This window comes from Aquarana catesbeiana, linkage group LG05, assembly GCF_042186555.1.
Source record: "Aquarana catesbeiana isolate 2022-GZ linkage group LG05, ASM4218655v1, whole genome shotgun sequence".
NCBI classification, from domain to species: Eukaryota; Metazoa; Chordata; class Amphibia; order Anura; family Ranidae; genus Aquarana; species Aquarana catesbeiana.
This window is the reverse complement of record NC_133328.1, coordinates 305,041,632-305,066,643: the sequence shown is the minus strand read 5'-3', so window position 1 is coordinate 305,066,643 and position 25,012 is coordinate 305,041,632. Positions and strand designations below refer to the sequence as shown.

Genomic DNA, 25,012 nt, shown 5'->3' with positions numbered 1-25,012 from the left:
AGTATGAGCCCAGGGACGAATGCCTGAAACAAAAGTCTGTATTCCCATCTTTCTTCCCTGGGCGCATATAGCTCTAAACGTTTGTGCAGCTAAGTCTATCCACAGCATTTGTCCATCTCCTAGAGTTGATAGGCTTCTGGCAGCAAGGCTGGATGGGACACATGCACCCTCTGCCCCAGCTAAACACTGAAGCCCCATGCACAAGGAATTAACTACCTAGGTGTTAATGGGCCTCAGTCTTTAAGGTGTTGTATGTTTACTGAAGGCCACATCTACAGAAAGAGTATATCACTTTGCCAATTATCTTTATAGAAAAAATTGCACCTTACAACATTTTTTTCTGGAGAAAAGAGCTATAAAATGTTCAAGTATTTAGCTGAAAAAAATGAAAGGAAGCCTAGCATCTTTAACTGGAGTACAGCTGTGGCCTAATTCAGTTTAAAATCTTTAAACCTGCTAACGGACCCCGGAGAACAAAGCGAACCCAGAATACACCAGTTTGACTTGCCTGCCTTTGTATATAGCAGTTTGTTTTTATATCCTCATTAATGAAGACTTCCTTAGCCACTCAACTTTACACTCTCTCAATGAGCATGCTTTACCTACCTCTCTGCTTTCCTCCTCAGTGTGCCACTTTCCCATGTCCTTTTCTTATTTGTGGTGACTCTTATGCTTGGCTACTTCACCCATTCTTCATTGTAATGCAAAATCTGGTGCAATTACAAGCAAACAGGCAGAGAATGGGCCGAGTAATCGCTTAAGCACCCAGAAGCACTGCCCATACAGCAGAGTGCAAACAATCCAAGCATGCACGATGACCATGCTAGGAGGGTGCTACTATTACACTATTGCTTTCTTTCTAGCCTGCTGAGGATTCAGACATTTTGTTATACTGCCACTCAAAGGAAGATTTGGACACAAAAACCAGTGACATGCCTTAAGCAGCCCCCCCTCCCCCCAACATGCCTCGGTTGTAATGTTGGTGGCTTAGAAACATGAATATATTTTCTCTACTGAGAAAATTGTAACCATATTTGCTAGACATTATGTTCCTTTTCTCAAGATTATGCATTCTTCTCTTGAAGATTTTGCTACATACTGTTTGAGCTAGTCTGTTTATACAGCTGTCCAGGTAAGTGTATCCTCGGCAATAGCTTTGGAGACCATGCTCAGACAATTGCAGGGCCTTGCTGTGTAGTGTGTACTGTGTTAGCCACAGAAAACTGAGAGCATTGAGAACTACTTCTAAGTGCCGTTACTAGTCTACCCACCCCCAAGCTGGCCCAAACAAACTTTGTCTCTCACTAACATGTGAGGCCGCTTGATGTACTGTATAAACTGTATGTAAGCTGTATGTAGCTGAGGCTACATGGAGCATTACAGCACTATTTTCCAGGTGCAAGACGAGAATTTCCTGTCTCATACCCGGAAGACAGTATAGTCTATCTGAGCGGCGCTCAGCCATTCATAGAAAGTGATGTATTCTAGCAATGAATGCAAAGCTTCCTTTGTTTGGCTAAGTCAGAGGTTGTGACATCAATAGCCCACCTCTGACTCATTGCTAGAATACATCGCTTTCTATGAATGGCTGAGCACCTACTCAGACTCTATTGTGTCAGATAATATTGTCCCTGAGTAGTTGAGGACGTCTGTCATAGCTACTAAACTCAAAGAAACCATTTTGGCTATTAATTGTGTGGCCGATGCTACCTTAGAATGGAAGAACAGTCTGTATCTTTTACTAACACTGTTACTAGTCTAGGTTCCCTTAGAGGCCCTAAGACTCCACCACCTTTTCCGGGACACACCCTACTAAGATATACTGTATGAAGTCTGGGAAACTTGTGATAAATTATTCATACTGCCCAATCGTTTGCAGCCCGTTATTGAGAAGTGGGTCATTCCCCCTGTTGTTCTGGCAGTGTCACTGACCATTACTGTAGAGGTTGTTCCAGTGTTTAAGGATCCCATAGGTAAACATTATTCTTTCGAAAACCTTGTTTGGTAGACTCTGCCATGGTTTTGATGTTAGGTTGTCAATTGTTAGGGAAATTGACTAAACTGATTAAAGGGATCCAGTTGCTCTAAATGCTGATTTCCTTAGTGTAGTGTGCTCAGCAGTCATGCTTGACTGCCGTACACTACTTTTTGTGTTTCCTGACTTATTTCCTGAATTTGTCTCTTATTGGTGAACATGCAGAGAATATTTTGGTAAAAATGGTCTGCAAAATAGGAAGGTAAAACTGGTCTTTCTTTCTCGAACATCACGGGACACAGAGCCACAGTAATTACTGATGGGTTATATAGGTATCACTGGTGATTGGACACTGGCACACCCTATCAGGAAGTTCAACCCCCTATATAATCCCTCCCCCTTGCAGGATACCTCAGTTTTTACGCCAGTGTCTTAGGTGATGGACGTGTAAAGATGTCCTGTGCTGAGCTCCAAAGGGAATATCCTAAGATCCTATACTGGGGCAAGCCAGGCGAACCGGATCCATTCAAAGTGTCTTTTCATGGCCGAATTGAATGGTACCTGGGCCTCGTGTCCGAAGAAACGAGGTTTTACCCGTAATGCTTCTCTTTTTTTAGAGAGCTGGACCCCGCAGATCAGAAAATGGCTTTAAACTTCCTAATTTCTGGCGAGGTGCTTTACGGTCCCAGAACTGTTGGATCCCCCTACTGATGGGGGCCCCAGTCTCTGACGGTTTTTTCAAACAGAGCCCACCGTAAGAGGGGAAGATTGGGTCTGTGTAAACAGCACCCTGCGGCTGGATAAGGTAAGAGGAGATTCCACAGAATTTTTGAGTTCTAGTGGCTTTTCTCCTTTAAGGTAAATGCATGCTATGCCTATTGTGACCACCGGGGGCTGCCAAGAGCACAAACCTACACATGCTGACTCTGTCTCAGGTGTTGTAATCGCTGTTTATGTCCCAGCGTCTCAAGCAGGCTGCAAACAGGTAAGGTGGAAAGGGGGATTTCTCATGTTTGAATGTTCCCCCCCAGGCTAGAGAGAGGCCACAGGGGTCTAGAAAGTGGTTATACCACCCGGGCTCTGCGGCCTAATGGCCACCATCTCTCAAGATAGCCGTTATTCTGAGTGGGATCACCCAGACAAACGTTTTTTTCCGCCGAGAAAGTTTTCAACACTTTATCCGATGGAAGAAAAGTTTATTAAAATGTGGGGAATACCGGCTATTGATGCCGCCATTTCCTCCGTAAATAATAGCCTGACTTGTCCTGTAGACAATGCTCAGATGCTCAGGGATCCTGTAGATAAAAGGATGGAATCCCTATTGAAGGATGTTTTCTCCTTAGCAGGATCAGTGGCCCAACCTGCAGTAGCAGCGATTGGAGTCTGTCAATACTTAAGAGACCATGTTAAGCAGGTCATCAAAGTATTACCTGAACAGCAGGCCCAGGGGTTTGCTAACCTTCCAGCGGCCTTATGCTTTGTGGTTGACGCCATTAGAGATTCTATCGTGCAAACCTCCCGTCTTTCACTGGGGTTGGTGCATATACGTAGAATCCTATGGTTGAAAAATTGGTCAGCCGAAGCACCATGTAAGAAGCTACTGGCTGGGTTTCCATTTCGTGGTGCAAGGTTGTTTGGAGAGGACTTGGATAACTATATCAAGAGAATCTCTTGTGGGAAAAGCACTCTCTTACCTGTCAAGAAGAAGAGTAAGTGTCCCTCTTTCAAACGGACTCTTTCCCCAGCGCCGGGGGCTTCAGCCTCCAGGCAGTCTCGACGGCCGCCTCCATCGGGGTCCAGAGACAAGAGTCAACCCCAGGGACAAAAGAAGTCCTGGGGAAAGAAGCCTACTAGGCAAAACACTAAGACCTCTGCATGAGGGGGCGCCCCCGCTCACTCGAGTGGGGGGATGACTGCGACAGTTCTCAGAGCTCTGGCAGGAGGACTTCCAGGACAGATGGGTAATCTCCACGGTAACCTTAGGGTACAAGCTGGAGTTTCAGGAATTCCCCTCTCCTCGGTTCTTCAGATCAAATGTTCCCAGAGACCCAGAGAAGAAGCGTTAGAGCGACTTTTGTCGCAGGAGGTCATTATGATAGTTCCCGCAAAGGACCAGGGATTGGGCTTCTATTCCAACCTTTTTACGGTCCAAAAGCCAAATGGGGATGTCAGGCCCATTCTGGACTTAAGGGATCTGAACCGATTCCTAAGGATTCAATCCTTCCGCATGGAATCAATTCGAACAGTAGTTCCCACCCTGCAGGGAGGAGAATTTCTGGCATCAATAGACATCAGAGATGCATATCTGCATGTGCCCATTTTTCCTGCTCATCAGAAGTTTCTGCGCTTCGAGGTAGGAGGGCGCCATTTCCAGTTTGTGGCTCTGCCTTTCGGGATAGCCACTGCACCTCGAGTGTTCACAAAGATCTTGGCTCCTCCTCTGGCCAGATTAAGGGCTCAGGGTATAGCTGTCATAGCATACCTAGACGACCTGCTCTTGATAGACCGGTCGGTAGCCTCTTTGAAGGGAAACTTGAGGACCACGGTCAGGTATCTAGAACACCTGGGTTGGATCCTCAACTTAGAAAAGTCTTTCCTAAAACCAGTAAGAAGACTGGAGTATTTAGGTCTGATTATAGATACAAGCCAGGAGAAGATATTTCTACCCCAGGCAAAGATCACTGCTTTGAGAGAGCTGATTCTGACAGTAAGGACCAAGAAGGGTCCCTCAGTCTGCCTTTGTATGAGGCTACTAGGGAAGATGGTGTCTTCATTCGAAGCAGTTCCCTATGCTCAGTTTCACTCAAGAATGCTGCAACACAGTATTCTGTCGACCTGGAACAAGAAGGTTCAGGCATTAGACTTTCCGATGCACCTGTTGCATGCGGTGCGTCAGAGCCTCAATTGGTGGCTCATACCCGAAAACCTGCAGAAGGGGAAATCCTTTCTACCGGTTACCTGGACGGTGGTAACAACAGATGCCAGTCTGTCAGGTTGGGGAGCAGTTCTGGAACAGGCTGCGGTCCAAGGGGTATGGTCCAAGACAGAGAGGACCTTACCCATCAACATTCTGGAGATCCGGGCGATACATCTAGCTCTAAAAGCCGGGACTATCAGGCTACAGGGTTGTCCGGTCAGGATCCAGTCCGACAATGCCACAGCAGTGGCTTATGTCAATCATCAGGGAGGCACCCGGAGCCGAGCTGCTCAAAAAGAGGTGAACCAGATCTTAGTCTGGGCAGAGATGCATGTGCCATGCATATCGGCAGTTTTCATCCCGGGAATAGAAAATTGGCAGGCGGACTATCTAAGTCGCCAGCAGTTACTTCCAGGGGAATGGTCTCTGCATCCCGACGTCTTTTGGGCCATATGCCAAAGATGGGGGGTTCCAGATGTAGATCTCTTTGCATCCCGATTCAACAAAAAGATAGACAGATTTGTGGCAAGGACAAAAGATCCTCTTGCATGCGGGACGGATGCGTTGGTGATTACGTGGCATCGGTTCTCACGCATTCCCGCCTATTCTGCTACTACCACGACTCCTTCGCAGGATCAGGCAGGAAAGGAAGTCGGTACTTCTGGTGGCCCCCGCTTGGCCCAGAAGGACTTGGTATGCAGAAATAGTAAGGATGACGGTAGGTTCCCCGTGGACACTACCGGAACGCCCAGACCTGTTATCTCAAGGTACAGTGTTCCATCCTGCCTTACCAACGCTAAATTTGACGGTTTGGCTATTGAGACCCACGTTCTGAAGAGTCGTGGGCTCTCAGGTCCTGTCATATCTACCTTGGTTAATGCAAGGAAGCCAGCTTCCAGGATGATTTATCATAGTCTGGAAGGCTTATATAACCTGGTGTGAATCCAGAGGTTGGCATCCCAGGAAATATGTCATAGGTAGAATCCTTGATTTTCTACAGATGGGATTAGAGATGAAGCTGGCCTTGAGTACCATCAAGGGCCAGGTCTCTGCTTTATCAGTATTATTTCAGCGGCCACTTGCTTCGCATTTGGTCCAAAACTTTATGCAGGAGGTGATGCGTCTTAATCCTCAGGTTAAAGCGCCCCTAAACCCCTGGGACTTGAATTTGGTCCTGGCTGTGTTACAGAAACGGCCTTTTGAACCAATAAGTCAGATTCCTTTGGTCTTGTTGACAAGGAAATAAATTTTTCTGGTGGCCATCTCTTCTGCTAGAAGAGTATCAGAATTAGCAGCTCTTTCCTGTAAGGAGCCTTATTTGATTATACACAAGGATAGAGTGGTACTACGCCCTCATCCTAGTTTTTTACCGAAGGTGGTTTCTGATTTTCATTTAAACCAAGACATTGTTCTACCTTCCTTTTTTCCAGATCCCTGTTCTCCGGAAGAGAGATCTCTACATTCGTTGGATGTAGTAAGAGCAGTTAAGGCCTATCTAGGGGCAACTACTCAGATCCGCAAGACGGATGTTTTGTTTGTGCTGCCAGAGGGTCCCAATAGAGGACAGGCAGCGTCAAAAGCTACCATTTCTAAATGGATTCGACAGCTGATCATTCAAGCTTACGGTTTGAAACAGAAGATTCCTCCGTTTCAGATCAGGGCACATTCCACAAGGGCTATTGGTGCTTCTTGGGCAGTGCATCACCGGGCCTCTATGGCTCAAATCTGCCAGGCCGCAACCTGGTCTTCAGTTCATACATTCACCAGATTCTATCAGGTGGATGTGAGAAGGCATGAGGATATCGCCTTTGGGCGTAGTGTGCTGCAGGCAGCGGTACAGGGTCCTCAGGTCTGATTGCACCCTACTTGGTCGTGGTTCCCCCCCCTCAGGTAGCATTGCTCTGGGACATCCCATCAGTAATTACTGTGGCTCTGTGTACCGTGATGTTCGAGAAAGAAAATAGGATTTTTTAAAACAGCTTACCTGTAAAATCCTTTTCTTTCGAAGGACATCACGGGACACAGAGGTCCCGCCCCTCTTCTAATACACTATATTGCTTGGCTACAAAACTGAGGTATCCCTGCAAGGGGGAGGGATTATATAGGGGGTTGAACTTCCTGATAGGGTGTGCCAGTGTCCAATCACCAGTGATACCTATATAACCCATCAGTAATTACTGTGGCTCTGTGTCCCGTGATGTCCTTCGAAAGAAAAGGATTTTACAGGTAAGCTGTTTTAAAAAATCCTATTTTTGCACATGCCTGTTTGAGGGTCAACAGCCCTTTGGAGCTGCTTTGAATACCCTAATCCAGTATTTCACTGGGAGTAAGAGTATTACCACAATAAAAGAGGCCTAGGCCTTAAGCTGGGAAGATTCAGCTTGAGGGTTAGGCTTCTTTTTGTTGGACAATGTCTACATTCTCCTGTAGGAGGGTGACTGTATAACCCAAATGTCTCTGATCCTGTTTCCTTTAATGAACTCCGTGAAAAGGATTTTATGGTGAGTACAAATATCTTAATTTCTTAGCCTTCACTGTTCTTCTGGGTACATTGTATAATTACCCTATGTCCCCTAGTAATGATTGAATGAAGTTCCACCTTTTCACTTAAGAATTTTGGACCCTTTTGAGGCTTTCACCTCAAGGACCTAATATCGGCTAGCCTCACACCTACCTTGTTGATGTACAGTCTGCTTAGACAACAGACTAATTTACAATATACAAATATTGACTGATTAACTTCACCTTGTAACCTTTTGCATTAGGTACCTTATGTACTTGTATTGTTGATTAATTGTATTTTTGTACTGAAATCCAATTAAAAATATTAAAATGGGGCAAAAAAATAGACTTTGCTAACAGTACAAGCGGCAACTGCCCCAACCCGTAACTGGCCTTAATAGCAAGGAGCACATGGAAGGGTGACGCATGTTAAACAAAAACAAAGAAAAATTCCCAGCTCAACTTGCCAACCAGCCTGCAACAAACCAAACTGTCCTGTCTAACAGTTCACATTAAAAAACGGATTTAGTTAGCACACATTTGCAAATACATGCGGAAGCTGCAGAGGCTACGTCAAGGCACCCCAGTAATATCTGCAGTCCTAAATTTTGAGAGCCTCCATATTAGAAGCACATAGTAATGGATGGATTAGGAGCAGGTTTGCCTGGAAGGGAGCCCACCCTCAAAGGCACAGGGGTGCACCGGATACCCAGCATATAGCACAATGGCAGCAAAGGTGTCCAGTGCACCCACCCACCAAATACCCAATAGTACATACAAACAGCAACTGCCCCTGTTCTGACAAAATGTCAAACCCGGCAGAATATCGAACCACGTCACTTCCTGTGATGTGGAATCAGCTGTTGCAGAAAACCACACGCAGGGCGCATGGCATCATCGTTGACATCAGGACACTGGTTATCAAATTCGTCAACTGACGGCCATCTTGCTACACCCCACACTCGGCCGTACTGAGCCTGCTGTCAGAAGGTGGCAGTGGACATCTTTTTACACCCATCCAAGTCTTGCATTTCACACTTATTTTAACAGTAGACTCAGCTTATATAGTTCCAAACAGTATTTAGAAGTCAGTGACACTGTTTTGATGTTGAATTTTAAAATCCTGCAGATCTGACAGAACACTGCTGCTTTTAAAATTCAACATGAAGAGTGTGGTGGATTTGAAAATACAGTATTTCACTATATAAATATATGTTTGGTGCTAAAAATAAGTGTGAAATGCAAGACTTGGGTGGGTGTAAAAAGATGTCCACTGCCGCCTTCTGACTGCAGGCTCGGCCTCGCAATACAGCCGAGTGCGGGGTGTAGCAACATGGCTGTCAGTCGTCGAATTTGATATGCAGTGTCCTGACGTCAGCGATGACACGGTGCGCATGGTTTTCTGCAACAGCTGATTCCAGGTCACGTGAAATGATGTGATTCGATATTCTGCCGAGTTTGACATTTTGTCAGAACACCCCAACCCATAACTGCTAGTGCTGATCTACATACACAGAATCAGCACTATGGACAAGTGCCACATAAATATTTGCTGGCCTCATATTTACTAAAAAAAAGCTATTAATGCACATAGGATATTTGCTGGCATCACATTGTTCTTTTTTTAAATGTGGATAATGTTGCTAGCTAAAGTTGCAATGTGTAATGAATCCCAGCTAACTGAACTTGGCTTATGCAACTGTGAATGCATGCAGGATCAAGCTTAGTAAATCTACTCCAAAATATGCATAGGCATGCATCCTCTCATTCTCATGCCCCTTAATTAATCTTGATGCCTGGTTCAATTAAAACACGTTTTCTTTCAGGTCCTGGCAACTATGGAGCTCCTTGAAAAAGTGAGCAGCTTTCAAGAGTTTGTTCAGATATTCAGCCAGTTTGGTAATGAAATGGTGGAATTCGCCCATCTCACTGGAGACAGACAAAATGTACGTATTATACCTGACACTGGCCGTGGGAACCTAAGGCACATGCTGATTAAAGAAAAACATCTAAGACTAATCTGAGTGGGAGAAAATGTTTTTTTCTTTCTTTGTGATGTCATCTGTAAAAAGATATAAACTTTGCACATTCCTTTCTTGGAGCTGGTGGCATGAGAAAGATGAATTTTTCTGTACTTGCAGCTGTTTTAAAAGCAGTATTGCCTAATTTAATATATATACTTTTTTTTTTTTTTTAATCTATATTTTTTTTTTTTTTTTTTTTAGTGAAACATAATACTTTTTTTATTTCTCCAGGACTTGAAAAGCGAGAAGAAAAAGGCAAGCATGGCAGCGGCAAGAGCTGTGCTGGAAAAGTGTACTATGATGTTGCTCACAGCATCCAAGGTGAGATTTTCTGCCAAGCTGAATGTGGATTATTTGCAGGTTATTTTGAGAGGATTAGAATATCTTTGCAAATATTCAGACTGTACTTTTATTTCAACCTAACCTTAAAGTCAATAGCCCTTTTAGTGCCGTTCTGTTTGTTGACACACTGTGACCTGCATCCCACCAACATCTGTGTATAGCATTCTTTGTCGCTAGGGAAACCATTTCCACTGCTGCTAGACCGTGGTATGTATTGAACTGAGTAAACAGTCCCTCTTTGAAGAATGGCATATAGTGGTAGTTGGGAAAGGATCCTACAGCATCGCAGAAGGTGGTTCAGAGACCTTGAGAGGCATAATCCCCTTGTTTTTTGTTTTTTTTACTGCTTGGACCATAAATCACTACAAAGGAGTATTTTACCCATCCAGCAGTGAGGAAACCAACCTTGTTGGATGGAACGCATGATGGAAGTGTTCGGTAACATTCTTGCAGAGCACTTTGAGATTTAGTGTGAATTTGTTAGTAGATGTCAGAGTACCAGGTTTTAGCACTGTTTGATCTACAATCAAATGCCCAATACTGAGCAACTATGAATCTTTGTTTTTCATTCATTATAGAACATGTAATTGGGTTTTGCTGCTGCCTACCAGAGGGTTTGGTTACTGGGAAAAAAAAAAAAAAGTGACCAGTGACTAACCCCCTTCCACTCCCTGCATGCTAGTGTTTTAAGAGGATTGGGTGTCTGTTGAGAAAAGTTTAACTGTTTGTTCTAGCCATTTTTTTCCACCATATTATTTTTTTGTAAGTCAAGTCTTCATTACATGCTGCGTGAGCCATTTTTTTGGCAACAACTCTGGAGGCTGTTCCTAAACCCTACTGGAATGGATGATTGTGGGGCTTTCCTGGAATGTGGACTTGAGGCCGTGGGCTCTGCGTTTGGTGGTTTGCAAGCCCTTGTGTACAGTGCTGGCTAGCTGTGGAGCACTTTCCGAGTCCAGTGTTGTTGCATAGCCTCTGGTGTGATACCGTCACTGAAATGCTCATTTATATGTAGGCTTAAGACTGAGGACTGTATAAAATGTTTGGTCCATTGTATGGACCAAACATCAATTTTTTTTTTTTGTGTTGGCTTCCAGGAAAATGGTTAAAACGGTGTTGAATTAAGTGCTGCATCCTCTTTGTGCTCTGTTCTTGCCATCCAGCATGAAATGGCATCTTTCTACCACTGCTTCTATTTGCAAGAGAGGTTCCTTGCTACCAGTTAAAGTGCTGTGGTCATTTATGCATATGTTACTCATAGCAGTCATTTTGTACGTTTTTACTTGGTATTCTCAGTGAAGTTGTCCCTCCTAAGCAGTGCAACATGTCAAACCCAAAACATAAGGGGAGCAGTCCTGTTGTACAGGTCCTTGAGAACTATTGCTAACAGTTCCGCAGTGACCTTCAGTGTTTGCTCTCCAAGAGCCTGACAATGACAGCCTAGAACCTTCCCCTGCTTGTGTCCTTAAATTTCTCCAAGTCTTCTTTCAGCCTGTCAGGTGTGGCAGTTCTATAACAGAAGGATTTTACTGCAGTTGTGCAAGATTTCAGGTGCCAAATTGCACATCTTTAATTGCCAACTCCAATTTCAGAGTTAGCAAATATCTGCCTGCAGACTTGGCAGCCTCTAAACCTTACATTATGATTGCTCTATAGGGTTGTTATGGGAGGGAAGCTTAGGTGATTTAAGTGCTCACCTTAAGGTGGAACTTTAGTCAGAAAATTAGGTTATGCAAGATTCTTTCATGCTGGCCCCTTTTGCAGGATTAGCTATGCAAAACATTAAAAATAAGTGCCTATGCAGTTTAAAATCTAGTAATACGCTGCCTTACCCTGCTCTGCACATGCTCAGTTGCTGTGTATTTTAAGAACTGGTGCTGAAAATGTAGAGACCGATCTGCTGACACCCTAAAGATTTACTGCTGCTCAGGGGCTCTCTACTTGAGCAAAATGGCAGCCTCCAGCAAGAAGAAACACAAACCATGCTGGAGGCAATTTACAGTACATAATCACTTAGGTCACATAATTTTTAACCACTTGCTGACTGCCCACCACAGATGTACTGGGGCAGGTCGGCTCTACCTGTACGTCATTTCGTGCAATGGACACTGGGGGCTCCAATGGTGCCCATCCTGATTGGACATAGGGGGAACCAATTAGCGGGTTCGGAGATATTGTCTGCAATCTTGTCAATTCCTGTTCTATGTACCCCACTGGTGTGTCTGTTGGGGTCCTGGAAGAGGAGCAATTGACATATTAGGACATTGCTACTGGAAACACTATTTATGGCTCGTAAAGCTGTAGTACTCAAGTGGATCCAGCCCATACCTCCAGCTATACATAAATGGCTTTGGTTAGTGAATTAGGTATTACCCTATGAAAAACGTATTTTTGAACACAGGGGTTGCCCAGCTAAGTATAATAAAGTGTGGGATGCTTTAGTGTTCTTCCGCCATTACTGTAACCTACATGTGACAATACCACTGAAGGATTTGAGAAACTATTAAAACTTTTGTGCTTCTTTAATGTTTTCTATAACAAGTGTATTAGGATCATTATACTGAGAAATGCAGTATACTTAGACATACTTAAAGATGTATAAGTTTTTTGCACTGTAAATGTACCTTACTGTTTTTGTATGCTCATGTTGAGCGCATTTGATTACTGTCATTGTCATGTACCTTTTTCAATAAAGAGTTAAAAAAAAGTAATGCAGTGCTGTATCGCAAAAAATGGACCGTTCATTAAGGGGGTAAAACCTTCCGGGCTGAAGAGGTTAATGTGGAATGTGTATTCCTCGCTAAAGAACATTATTTTGTTAAGTTGTTATGGGTAAAGTTCTGCTTTAAGGATCCCTAAAGTATGACAGTTGTGCTTTTGCATACCATTCCATGTACCAGAAAGAAGGCATTAATTGCACTTACTCCTTCCCGTTGAAGGATTTTTTGTTTTTTTTAAGTATTGTCTCCATCATCTGAAGTAATGCAGAGGGGGAGATTTACTAAAACTGGTTCACACACAATCTGGTGCAGCTGTCCATAGTAACCAATCGGCTTCTAACTTCAACTTGTTTAATGAAGCTTTGACAATAACGCCTCATGCACACTGGATGTTTTTACAGCTTCTGTTTTTGGCTTCAGATGTTTTTTTCTGCACTTCATAAACCCTCCAGCATGTTATCCTATGACTCCATGCACACATAGGCTGTTATCAGCAGTTTTTGGCAGGGGCATTTTCTAGCTGGAAAAACCACCCAGAACTAGTGGGTTTTGAGAAGAGTTTTTCAGCTGAAAAAACGCTCGACCTCTGAAAACATCAAAAACCGATGAAAAGCACAACCATTCAGCATTTATCAGCGTTTTTCAGACATAAGCTTTGGTGAGGTGTATAGTTTTGCTGAAAACAGCTAATGCTACTGGCGTTTTTATAAAGTCCAGTGTGCATGAGGTCTAAAACTTAGAAGCTGATTGGTTACTATGCACAGCTGCACCCGATTTAGTGTGCACCAGTTTTAGTAAATCACTCTCCATAGTATTTGTTTTCTTTTGGATTTCTGCATTTTACTTTTTAGAATTAGGGCAAATATCTAAGATCTTATTTTACCCCTTGGATTTTTGAGGAGCTCATTACCCCAGAGACGGTGAACCCGGGTAGGCCTGAAGTGACATAATTTTGGGCATGTGGAAATTGGTGGTCCTAAAGATGCAGGCGTTTGAACTGTATCTTTTGCCAGCATTCACTGACAAGGATTTATCTGGTTAGGTTGTAGGCTTGAATAAGTTTGTCTGCAAGCTTAGGTGTCAAAGTCTTTATTGCCGTTTATAACAAGGTGCTGCAGCTGATGGTATAAAAATTAGGAGCATACAGTATCTCACAAAAGTGAGTACACCCCTCACATTTTTGTAAATATTTTATTATATCTTTTCATGTGACAACACTGAAGAAATGACACTTTGCTACAATGTAAATTTGTGAGTGTACAGCTTGTATAACAGTGTAAATTTGCTTTCCCCTCAAAATAACTCAATACACAGCCATTAATGTCTAAACCGCTGACAACAAAAGTGAATGCACCCCTAAGTGAAAATGTTCAAATTGGGCCCAAAGTGTCGTCATTTTCCAGCACTGCCTTAACCCTCTTGGGCATGGAATTCACCAGAGCTTCACAGGTTGCCACGAGTCCTCTTTCACTCCTCCATGATGACATGACGGAGCTAGTGGATGTTAGAGGCTTTGTGTTCCTCCACCTTCCATTTGAGGATCCCCACAGATGCTCAAGAGGGTTTAGGTCTGGAGACATGTTTGGCCAGTCCATCACCTTTACCCTCAGCTTCTTTAGCAAGGCAGTGGTCGTCTTGAAGGTGTGTTTGGGGTCGTTATCGTGTTGGAATACTTCCCTGCAGCCCAGTCTCCGAAGGGCGGGGTTCGTGCTCTGCTTCAGTATGTCACAGTACATGTTGTACATTCATGGTTCCCACAATAAACTGTAGCTCCCCAGTGCTGGCAGCACTCATGTAGTCCCAGAACATGACACTCCCACCACCATGCTTGACTGTAGGCAAGACACTCTTGTCTTTGTACTCCTCACCTGGTTGCCACAACACACGCTTGACACCATCTGAACCAAATATGTTTATCTTGGTCTCATCAGACCACAGGACATGGTTCCAGTAATCCATATCTTTAGTCTGCTTGTCTTCAGCAAACTGTTTGCGGGCATTCTTGAGCATCATCTTTAGAAGAGGCCTCCTTCTGGGATGACAGCCATGCAGACCAATTTGATGCAGTGTGCGGTGTATGGTCTGAGCGTTGACAGGCTGACCCCTCCCCTCAGCTCTTCAACCTCTGCAGCAGTGCTGGCAGCACTCATAAGTCTGTTTCCCAAAGACAACCTCCGTCTATGACGCTGAGCATGTCCACTCAGCTTCTTTGGTTGACCATGGCGAGGCCTATTCTGAGTGGAACCTGTCCTGTGAAACCGCTGTATGGTCTTGGCCACTGTGCTGCATCTCAGTTTCAGGGTCTTGGCAATCTTCTTATAACCTAGGCCAGTGATGGCAAACCTTGGCACCCCAGATTTTTGGAGCTACATTTCCCATGATGCTCAACTACCCTGCAGAGTGCATGAGCATCATGGGAAATGTAGTTCCAAAACATCTGGTTTGCCAAGGTTCGCCATCACTGGCCTAGGCCATCTTTATGTAGAGCAATTTTTTTCCCAGAACCCTCAGAGTTCTTTGCCATGAGGTGCCATGTTGAACTTCCAGTGACCAGTATGAGAAAGTGAGAGCGATAACACCACATTTAACACACCTGCTCCCTATTCACACCTGAGACCTTGTAACCGTAACGTGACACTGGGGAGGGGAATAGCCAATTGGGCCCAATTTAGACATAGCTCTGGTAAACTCCATGCCCAAGAGGGTTAAGGCAGTGCTGAAAAATAATGATGGTCACACAAAATATTGACACTTTGGGCCCAATTTGGACATTTTCACTTAGGGATGTACTCATTTTTGTTGCCAGTGGTTTACACATTAATAGCTGTGTGTCGAGTTATTATGAGGGAACAGCAACTTTACACTGTTATACAAGCTGTACATCCACTACTTTACATTGTAGCAAAGTGTAATTTCTTCAATGTTGTCACATGAAAAGATATAGTAAAATATTTACAAAAATGTGGAGGTTGTACTCACTTTTGTGACATACTGTATGTCCCAGTGGCAGTCATCTCGGTGAAATAGAGATTCAAGGGGAGTTACCCATAAGTCGGTCATATTTCGCAGTCTTTTGAAAGTGAAGGCAGCAAGACCAGATCTTTGTGAATTGCAAGAGGTTTTCATGTGGAAATTAATTCTTCCTGCTCTGCTATTTTGTGCAGTCTTAAAACGTATCCTGGATGTTTGGGGCCTGGGTGGAGCTCCAAATACTGCAACACAAAGGTTGGCTGCAATCACCATTCGCTTTGCCAGTGATTTAAGCTAAAATCTCTTGGGGAGCAAAGTGTGATGGAGAAGGAGTTGGGCTGCTGTGAAGTCTAATGTGTAGGCAGTGACCAGGGAAATTATACAGTGGACCGTGATCCGGATAGGTTGAAGGTTTGGACAGGCCCACCAGATATGTATTTGCGAATTAGTTCTGAGTCGTATCTCGAACATAGATTTAGATGTGGAAGGTACAATAACTTGTGGATCTGCATCGGGGTTTTATAACAAGATTGTATCTTGTAACCATTTTCCTGAACGGTCACAATCACTGAGCCTATGTGAATAGAGGTATGGATGTGTTCCTAGTCAACTTTTGAGAAGTCTAGAGTCAGATCTTTTTCCCCAAGATAGGCATGCCTTGTTGGTAGAGACCAAATGTTGACATGTATTTTTAGAGTACAGGATTTGAAGGGGGTGAGAGGTTGTGCCCAGAGGTTCGTTCGAGCTGGCCTCTTGAAGAAATCGTGTAATTGGGCATCAGGAGGGTGGCGGATTGTCCAAGCATGAGGGAGGCCAGTAAATCAAGTTTTACCTTTGTGAAAGAACGGTTTTACCAGGGTTTGCTGATGGGGCCAAATGCCGGAAAGGAACTGCATAGATATCCCTGGGGGGAACTCAGGATTGAGATGGATTAGTGTTAAAGGGCCTGGGGATGAAGAAAGATGGAATTTCTTACAAACCTCTTAAGAGCACCTCATGGTAGGGCCTATGAGGGTGGTCCATTAAAGCAGAGGGACATGATTGGCAGATAGCCAAGGTGCTGACCCATAGGTATGGGTGCAGGGCTTTGCTCCAGTCTTTCATGGCTGCGTTAATGTTCCAGTCTACTATTCTTTTAAGGTGGCAATCCCTTTTATGTTTTCTGAGATCAGGAAGCCCATTGAATTTAGGAAAGGAAAGTTAGCTAATTCGGGGGCAGGCAGAGGGTAAGTGGATAGTTATGTGCTTGCATGAGCTATAGGAATCAAGGTAGGATGTTCATCTTCAAAATGGTCTCATATTGCTTGAGATTCCTTTTTGTGATTTGTAAGGACAATATACATTTTCTGGAATATAATTTGTAGAGTTTAGCAGGATGTTTGATGCCATGTTATGTAATTGTATCCGTCTTCCAGATAAACATTTTTTTTGTTGTGTTTTTTTTTTTTGGCAAAAAGTCACTGCTTCCACCGCCAAAATTACATTTAAGGCATAGAATTTTGTGTAGTTATTCTTTAGGCTAGATATAACTTGGAATTGGGCAAAGTCTTCTAACAAGCCTGGGGGTGTAATGTGGGGATCAGTGAGGAAAAGGATATCTCTCAACACAGCTAACTTGTAGTCACAGCCACAGCTTGAATGGTCTGTAATATTGGTATTTGCCCACAACCGTTGAAAGAAGCTGTTCAACTGTCAAAATGAATAAATGCGGTGAAAGGGGGTCTCGATGAGTCCTATTTGGGATGGACAATGCGTTTGGCAGGTGGCTGTTGACTCTAACTTGTGCACTAGGTTGTGAGTATAGTGACATAATAAAGTTAAATCTACACTGGAGATCAAAATTGGAGAACAGCCTACAATTTCCTACATTTCATGGTCACTGCTTAGTCCTTTTTGAAATGATCTAAACAGGAGTAAAAGTTCAGTTTTGTTAAGCATATTTCAAGAGTTACATGTATTTTGAAGCACAGGATAAAAAACTTCAATGAGATTTGAAAAAGATCATTAATCAAAATTAGGGAACACTTTCAGATACCTCACAGTTTTTGCTAATTTATTTAATTTTCTGAGAAATCCCTATTTAACTGGCAGCCTAACTTTCCAGTTTTTACTGACTTTGCAAGATGGTGAGCCGTTCAAAAGTGACTGAAACCTCCCGGCAGCAGGTTGTTCCAGATGAAGGTCAAAGGGATGACCCTTTCTCAGCCTTAGCAAGAGAAGTTTGTCATTCCAAATCTGTGATTTCTAGAATATTGCATATTTTCAACAAGAATGCTGATCATCCACCAAAGACAAATGCAAGAGAGGACAGGATAATGTGGAGAATCTCAATTGGCAATCAGGTCAACATTGCAGCAGCGATTGCTCACCAGTTCAGCGCTGAACAGAGTAAGGATCTGTCTAATCATACAGTGTCTTGCCGTTTAAGAGAATTTGGACTGAAAGCTCACTCTGCAGTGACCAAACCTCTCAGCATAAAGAATCAAAAGGCTAGACTATCCTTTGCTGAGGAGCATGTTGCGTGGACAGAAGAGAACTGGTCCAAAGTTCACGTTAGGGATGAAAGCAAGTTTAATATATTTGGGTCTGATGGGAATCATTACGTTTGTTGTCAAACTGGGGAAAGACTGAACCAAAAGTGTGTAAAAAAGTCGGTGAAAGCTGCAGCAGGAGTTGTGCTACAGCTATGTGGCAGAGTGAATGCAAATGTTTATCAGAACCTTTTTCGACAACATGCGGTTCCTTCCCTGCGTTCATCACCCAATCAGCCAGAAATTTTCATGTACGACAATGCCCCCTGTCACACAGCAACATGGGTAAAGCTGTTCCTTGAAGCTGAAAACGTTGAAAAGAATGAAATGGCCAGTCCTGATCTAAACTCAATAGAAAACCTCTGGAAAATCCTTGGCGACAATGGTATGGACAAGAAACCCACTACAGTCACTGAACCGTAGACTGGAAGAAGAGTGGAACAAAATCACACCAGAGCAGTATGAAAGACTAGTGATGTCCCGTGGCCGCAGATGTGCTAAAGTCATTCAAAGAATAGACCTGTACACTTCCTACTAATTATTGATTGTTGTAAACTTCAGAATTTTTGGTTGTGATCTTTCTCCGTGCTACAGTCATTGCTGTTCAACTATTTTGAACATTGTGTTTTCTACAAAATCAAATGTTGAGCAATGAAGATTACATTATATCTGAAATAAATCAAGTGTTCATAAATTCTCAAATTTTTATCTCCAGTGTATATCCTCGAGGGCCGATGGCACATAGAATCGCTGCCATATAGTCCCAGTGACAGTAAGGTGTGCTTCCAGAAGGTGCTGTGATGGATGTGTGATGGATGTGTGTTAGATGATAGTGAGTTAAGTGGCTGCGAACCCATCGGGCTTAATACTCTAACCCCATTTTCAGTTTCTTGACAGCCTGTCCAAACTACTCAGGAGAAATTCAGCATTCAATTTCTTGGCTGCGGTCTCCATGCTGGGTGTATTTCTGCAAGAATTCCTTAATTTTCTGTATTCTAAGGTCAAGGAGTCCATCCTGCTTAATCTCGGGGGGGAGGGCAGCTTGTAAAATTTTGTTTAGTACTGTTTGAGCTAAGAAGCTATGTCAGCATTTGTCTCCAAAACACGGCCATTGTGGCAAATGGTGCATCATCATTTTTGCCCTTTTTTCGTATGAAGGGCTCTGGCAAGTAGTTTACTACTCATGTTTCCCTGCTCATAGAACAATTTTTGCATTAGAACGTATTTATATTTTACAATGTTGAGTTCCTCCAAGAGGGGAGATTGTGCCCACATTAAATCTTGAAAGGCTTGTTAAGCTTGTCCTGTGTATGTGTGTGTGTGTGGTTTTTTTTTTTTTTTTTTTTGCATCAGTGCCAAAGCCTTATTCTGTTTCGCCACAGCAGAGAGGGTGGCTTCCTTATCATAGTTCTGTTTGGAGGCCAAGGCCATTCATTTGTGTGCACTACACTCGACTAGGAGAGGCCCAGACGCTTTAATATATTTTAGCTGCAGAGCTTTGCTAACATTTTGTGGTCTATAAGCTTTAGGAAATCCAGTAACTCCACCTGACACAGTCCTCCAAATTATTCTGCAGATCTTTTTGATGGATCTTTTTGATGGATCTTTTTGATCTTTTTGATAGATCTTTTTGAAAGTCTGATTCTCAATTGAGTAGTGAAGAATTCATCCTCAAAGGCAGAGAACTGTTTCACTTCTTGGAGGTTGTTGACCAGGGTGTACAAGTCCTGCTTGAAGTCCAGGGTATTTTGAATTCGTTTTCACAAATTCCGTGATAGTTGGGCACAGAAGGTTAGCCGCAGCTTAAGTTATCTTTGCATGTATTCCAATGTGTTTTACAGGTCTGGGGATCGTGTGGCAGCCATATTGGAGCGCTCAGCATGTTTGTTGCCTCTAGATGCGGTACAGAGTAGAACTAGGTCTAAGTTTTGGCAAGGAAACATCCATAAAAGTAGTTTGCAAGACTGCCACCAGCACTTTCAGTCTTTCTCTAGGTTTTATCAGGTGGATGTGCAGTTCTTAGCTGAAGCCAGCTTTGGTGTAAAGTCCTTTTAGCAGCAATTTGAGGTGTAGGGCAGTCCCAGTTTTTCTTTTTTTCTTTTTTTTTGTTCTGTTAATGTTTTTTGTTTGCTGTGTTTGCCCAGCCCTTAATTGGACTGTTTTTGCATGTTTCTGAAAACATGTGTCTCTTAATGAACAAGAAAAGAAAATTAGGATTTTTGTACTCATTATTATAAAATCTTTTTTCATGGAGTTAATTGAAAGACACAGTTCTCACCCCTCTGTGTTTATGGTCTTGCTCTCAGCACCACTTTGATACAAAACTGAAGCATGCTGGAAGTGAAAGAGGGGTTACCAGGCTGGTCAGGATCAGTGTGCAAAACCTCCTGTAGATGGCTGTATAACCCAAATGTCTTTGAATCCTACATCTCTCAATGAACACTGAAGGATTTTACAGTGACTACAGATTTTTTTTTTTTTTTTCTTTCTTTCTTTTTTTTTTTTATCCAAAAGATTTAAAAGAAATCAGAAAAGTATTATTAAATGGTACTAAAAAAAGATCTTTCTTTACATAACATTACACAACTCTTGCAAGTGAATATTTGCCTTCATCTTCAACTCAGAATTAGATTTAAATGAAATAAATAATTTTTTGGAAATGGGTAAGACCAAATATGGTAAAATTAAACCAAACTCTGTTTAGGAGCAGGATACATTTTCATAAAAGTACATGAACTGCCATTGCTGTTTTTCCTTCTAAAAAGAAAACAAAAGCTAGTTGGCTCGCTGTGCCTAGCGTCAATACTTTGAGTCAGACCTCAAACAAGCATGTTGTAAATAGGTGTCAGAAACATTAGGGCATGATTTATTTATTTATTTTTTTTCCACTGCAAATTTCCATTTAAGTTTGTGTATGTTCATTAATTCACTGTTAACCTTTTTTATAGACTTGTCTAAGGCACCCTGATTGTGAATCGGCACGTATTAACAAGGAAGGTGTCTTCCAAAGAATGAGACTAGCATTGGAGCAGGTTATTGCAATTGTTACTGATTCACGACCGAATGGGGAGACTGAAATTGCACCTATCAGTATATACAGTGGAATCAAAGAGTTTAAGGTAAGGAGGTTTTTTTTTTTTTTTTTTCATCTTTAAAATGTATTAATACTCGCCACTGTAATTAAAATGTCAATATCATACCTTTTTTAAAATATAAATAAAGATCAAAACTTATTTTTATAATTCTGATAGGCTGCATTCACACTACAGCGTTTTGGATCGCAGGCAGATTTGCAGCGAATCTGCCCACGATTTGAGAGTGCCGATGTGTGAAAGAGAAATCGTGGAACTCGCATTTGAGATGCCATTCATTTGAATGACACCTCAAATCGCGGTGTGGATCTGCCGCATGATAAAACGTGCTGCAACCCGCATCGCGGGAAGCATGTCAACCAAAAGTAGCTCCTGAAATTCTTTGTGCGACATGCTTCCCGTGATGCGGATCGGCGCGATTGCAGCACATTTTACCGTGTGGCAGATCCCCACCACGTTTTGAGGTGTCATTTAAATGATTGGCATCTCAAATGTGAGTTCTGTGATTTGTCATTCACACATCAGCGGTTTCAAATTGTGGGCAGACCTAGTGTGCCCATACACAATACAATGCCACCTTAAGTCTACCACCAACTCTGTAGTCCAAGGGTCTGCCTGACTTGATATTAAATTGACTGCTTTGGTAAATATAAAAGATTATACAAAAATTGTACAATCAGGGTGTATGGCCAGGCTTTGGGTTCACCATACTCACTACAATCAGATTATACAATCTCCTTTATGGTGGCCTTACATGCTTCAATAAATGATCGATTGTTTTTCCTATCAATCTCTCCTGATAGATATAATCAAATCTGCCCGCGATTCAAAATGCTGTAGTGTGAATGCAGCCTCAGGGTTTGTTTAAAGCCAGTTTGTTTTTTTTCTTGCAACAAAAATTTCCCTATACTTCCTGTCCTGAAACTCCAAAGTTTAGAAGTTCCCTTTTTAGACAGCAGTCACCAGAACAAGTATACTCATTGGAAGGTTTCACCTCTTTTGCAGTTTTGATGACTGTTTAAAATGTTGTTTTTCTCTTAAATTTCAACCCTGATCACAGTGGTCACCTAGACAAATGGAGAGAGTGAATCTCCCTAGCAGAGTGACACAACAATAAAAACCTTACAGGGATTCTAATCCCTTAACGCTATTTTTTTTTTTTTTATTATCCTCTTGGAAGTCAGGGCGAGCATACGTTTCCCAGACAGCTAAGGAGCCAATAAAGACCCTATTCCTTTCAAAGAAGGAAAGCCATTCTGGATAAGCCAAACTGGGCTCAGCTTCTAGAATAAAGGAGTAGACCGTGTGTTTCACTTTAGCATTACACAGCAGGAAAAATGATCTAATAACACTCCAAGATAACCCCATTGTCCAGCCGAGGGAGAAGCAAAGAATTTAGTAGTATTGGGTCTGTATAGAAAGCCAAGCCAAAATTTTGAAAAGCGGGAGAAGACCTGACAATTTTTGCATTTTTATGACACTAGGTGTCTACATACACAGACATACTGTAACTTGCACCATGTAGGCAAAAGGACTCAAGCCATGGCATGAAGGTCAGGGTTTAATACCCTATTAAAATCTCTTGGCTGGACGGGAAAAGCACTGATGCCAGTGGCCATATCTGTACTCCCCCAACCCCCCCCCGCATCTACCGATTATGTGCACTCCCAGGGAGCCTGCAATGATGCAATCTTTGCTCACTGCGTCCACCAGAAAACTGATCCTTATACTTGCCTGCTGTGGGCTGCCCTGGTTCCATGTGATCACTGTAGCCAGCCATCCCATCACATGGACAGTAGTAAACAATGTCATTTCCTGGCATCATTGTTTACTACTGTGCGATCTCCTGTGATGGTATGTGGCCAACCACAGCTATCACAGTATTTCTCAATGAGGCTGAGAGAGTGAGAACTTATTGCTTGTTCAGCCATCTTGGCTGTAAAATAAATCACAGAGGGACTGCTATAGGTGATGCTACGCAAGGTGTATTCTCTGAACGCTGGACTAGTACAGTACATTGGTTGATTTGTGTGATACACAAGATACAATATCTGGTACATAATCAGTCCAGTGGCAGGAAAAGTCTCACACATGTGGAGGCCTCATCATGTGGAGGCCTCATACTCAGGACTAGGGATGAGCCGAACACCCCCCTGTTCGGTTCGCACCAGAACATGTGAACAGGCAAAAAATATGTTCGAACACGCGAACACCGTTAAAGTCTATGGGACTTGAACATGAATAATCAAAAGTGCTAATTTTAAAGGCTCATATGCAAGTTATTGTCATAAAAAGTGTTTGGGGACCCAGGTCCTGCCCCAGGGGACATGTATCAATGCAAAAAAAAGTTTAAAAAACGGCCGTTTTTTCGGGAGCAGTGATTTTAATAATGCTTAAAGTGAAACAATAAAAGTGTAATATTCCTTTAAATTTTGTAACTGGGGGGTGTCTATAGTATGCCTGTAAAGGGGCGAATGTTTCCTGTGTTTAGAACAGTCTGACAGCAAAATGACATTTAAAAGGGAAAAAAAGTCATTTAAAACTACTCGCGGCTATTAATGAATTGTCGGTCCGACAATACACATAAAAGTTCATTGATAAAAATGGCACAGGATTTCCCCACGGGGGAACCCCGAACCAAAATTAAAAAAAAAAAAATGGCGTGGGGGTCCACCTAAATTCCATACCAGGCCCTTCAGGTCTGGTATGGATATTAAGGGGAACCCTGCGCCAAATTTTTTTTTTTTTTTTAAATGGCGTAGGGTCCATTTTTTTTTTTTTAAATATTGGCGCGGGGTTCCCCTTAATATCCATACCAACCCGAAGGGTCTGGTATGGAATTTAGGGGGACCCCCACGCCATTTTTTCTAAAATTTTGGTTCGGCGTTCCCCTGTGGGGAAATCCCATGCCATTTTTATCAATGAACTTTTATGTGTATTGTCGGACCGACAATTCATTAATAGCCGCAAGTAGTTTTTAAATGACTTTTTTTCCTTTGAAATGTCATTTTGCTGTCAGACTGTTCTAAACACGGGAAACATGCGCCCCTTTACAGGCATACTATAGACACCCCCAGGTACGAAATTTAAAGGAATATTACACTTTTATTGTTTCACTTTAACCATTATTAAAATCACTGCTCCCGTAAAAACGGACATTTTTAAAACTTCTTTTTGCATTAATACATGTCACCTGGGGCAGGACCCAGGTCATACTTTTTATGATAATACCATGCATTTAAGCCTTTAAAATTAGCACTTTTGATTTCTCCCATAGACTTTTAAAGGGTGTTCCGCAGCTTTTGAATTTGCCGCGAACACCCCAAATTGTTCACTGTCCGGCGAACTGGTGAACAGCCAGTGTTCGAGTCGAACATGAGTTCGACTCGAACTCAAAGCTCATCCCTACTCAGGACGAGTAGAAAAATGTGTTTTGGGGTGTAATTCGAAGTATGCCCATGCTGTTTGTGAAAAATATCTTATTAAATTGCCAACATTGTGTAAAAAAAGACTCACTATGCCTGCCAGAACATACCACGGAGTGCTTGCTTTCCAAAATGGAGTAATTTTGTGGGTGTTTCCACTGTCCTGGTGCTCCAGGGCCTCCAAAAGTGTGATAGGAAATTAGCTGCATAATTTATGCCACTGGAATGCCTGAAGGTGCTCCTTGGATTTTGGGCCCCTCTATGCAACTAGGTTGTGAAAGTCTTATACATGTGGTATCTCCATATTCAGGAGGTGCAGAAGAATGTGTTTTGGAGTGTAATTGTTAGTATTCCCATGCTGTGTTTAGAAAAAATTTGTACAGTGACAACTTTGTGGAAAAAAAGTTATTTAATTTCTTAATTATAAAAAAAATTTACACTAAATTACAACTTAAAAAAAAAAAACATGCTATGCCTCTTACTAGATACTGAAGACTTTCTAAAAAAGGGGGGT

General features: G+C 42.6%; 1 protein-coding gene across 1 annotated transcript in view; it reads left to right on the top strand.

The window, feature by feature from the left end:
- The window catches only part of CTNNAL1 (catenin alpha like 1), a 448,383-nt gene that overhangs the window by 199,921 nt on the left and 223,450 nt on the right, over positions 1 to 25,012 (top strand). The window contains exons 4-6 of the mRNA XM_073630832.1: positions 9,221 to 9,340; positions 9,650 to 9,739; positions 20,930 to 21,100. Coding sequence (XP_073486933.1) covers positions 9,221 to 9,340; positions 9,650 to 9,739; positions 20,930 to 21,100 — 381 coding nt within the window. The remainder of the gene's footprint in view (positions 1 to 9,220; positions 9,341 to 9,649; positions 9,740 to 20,929; positions 21,101 to 25,012) is intronic.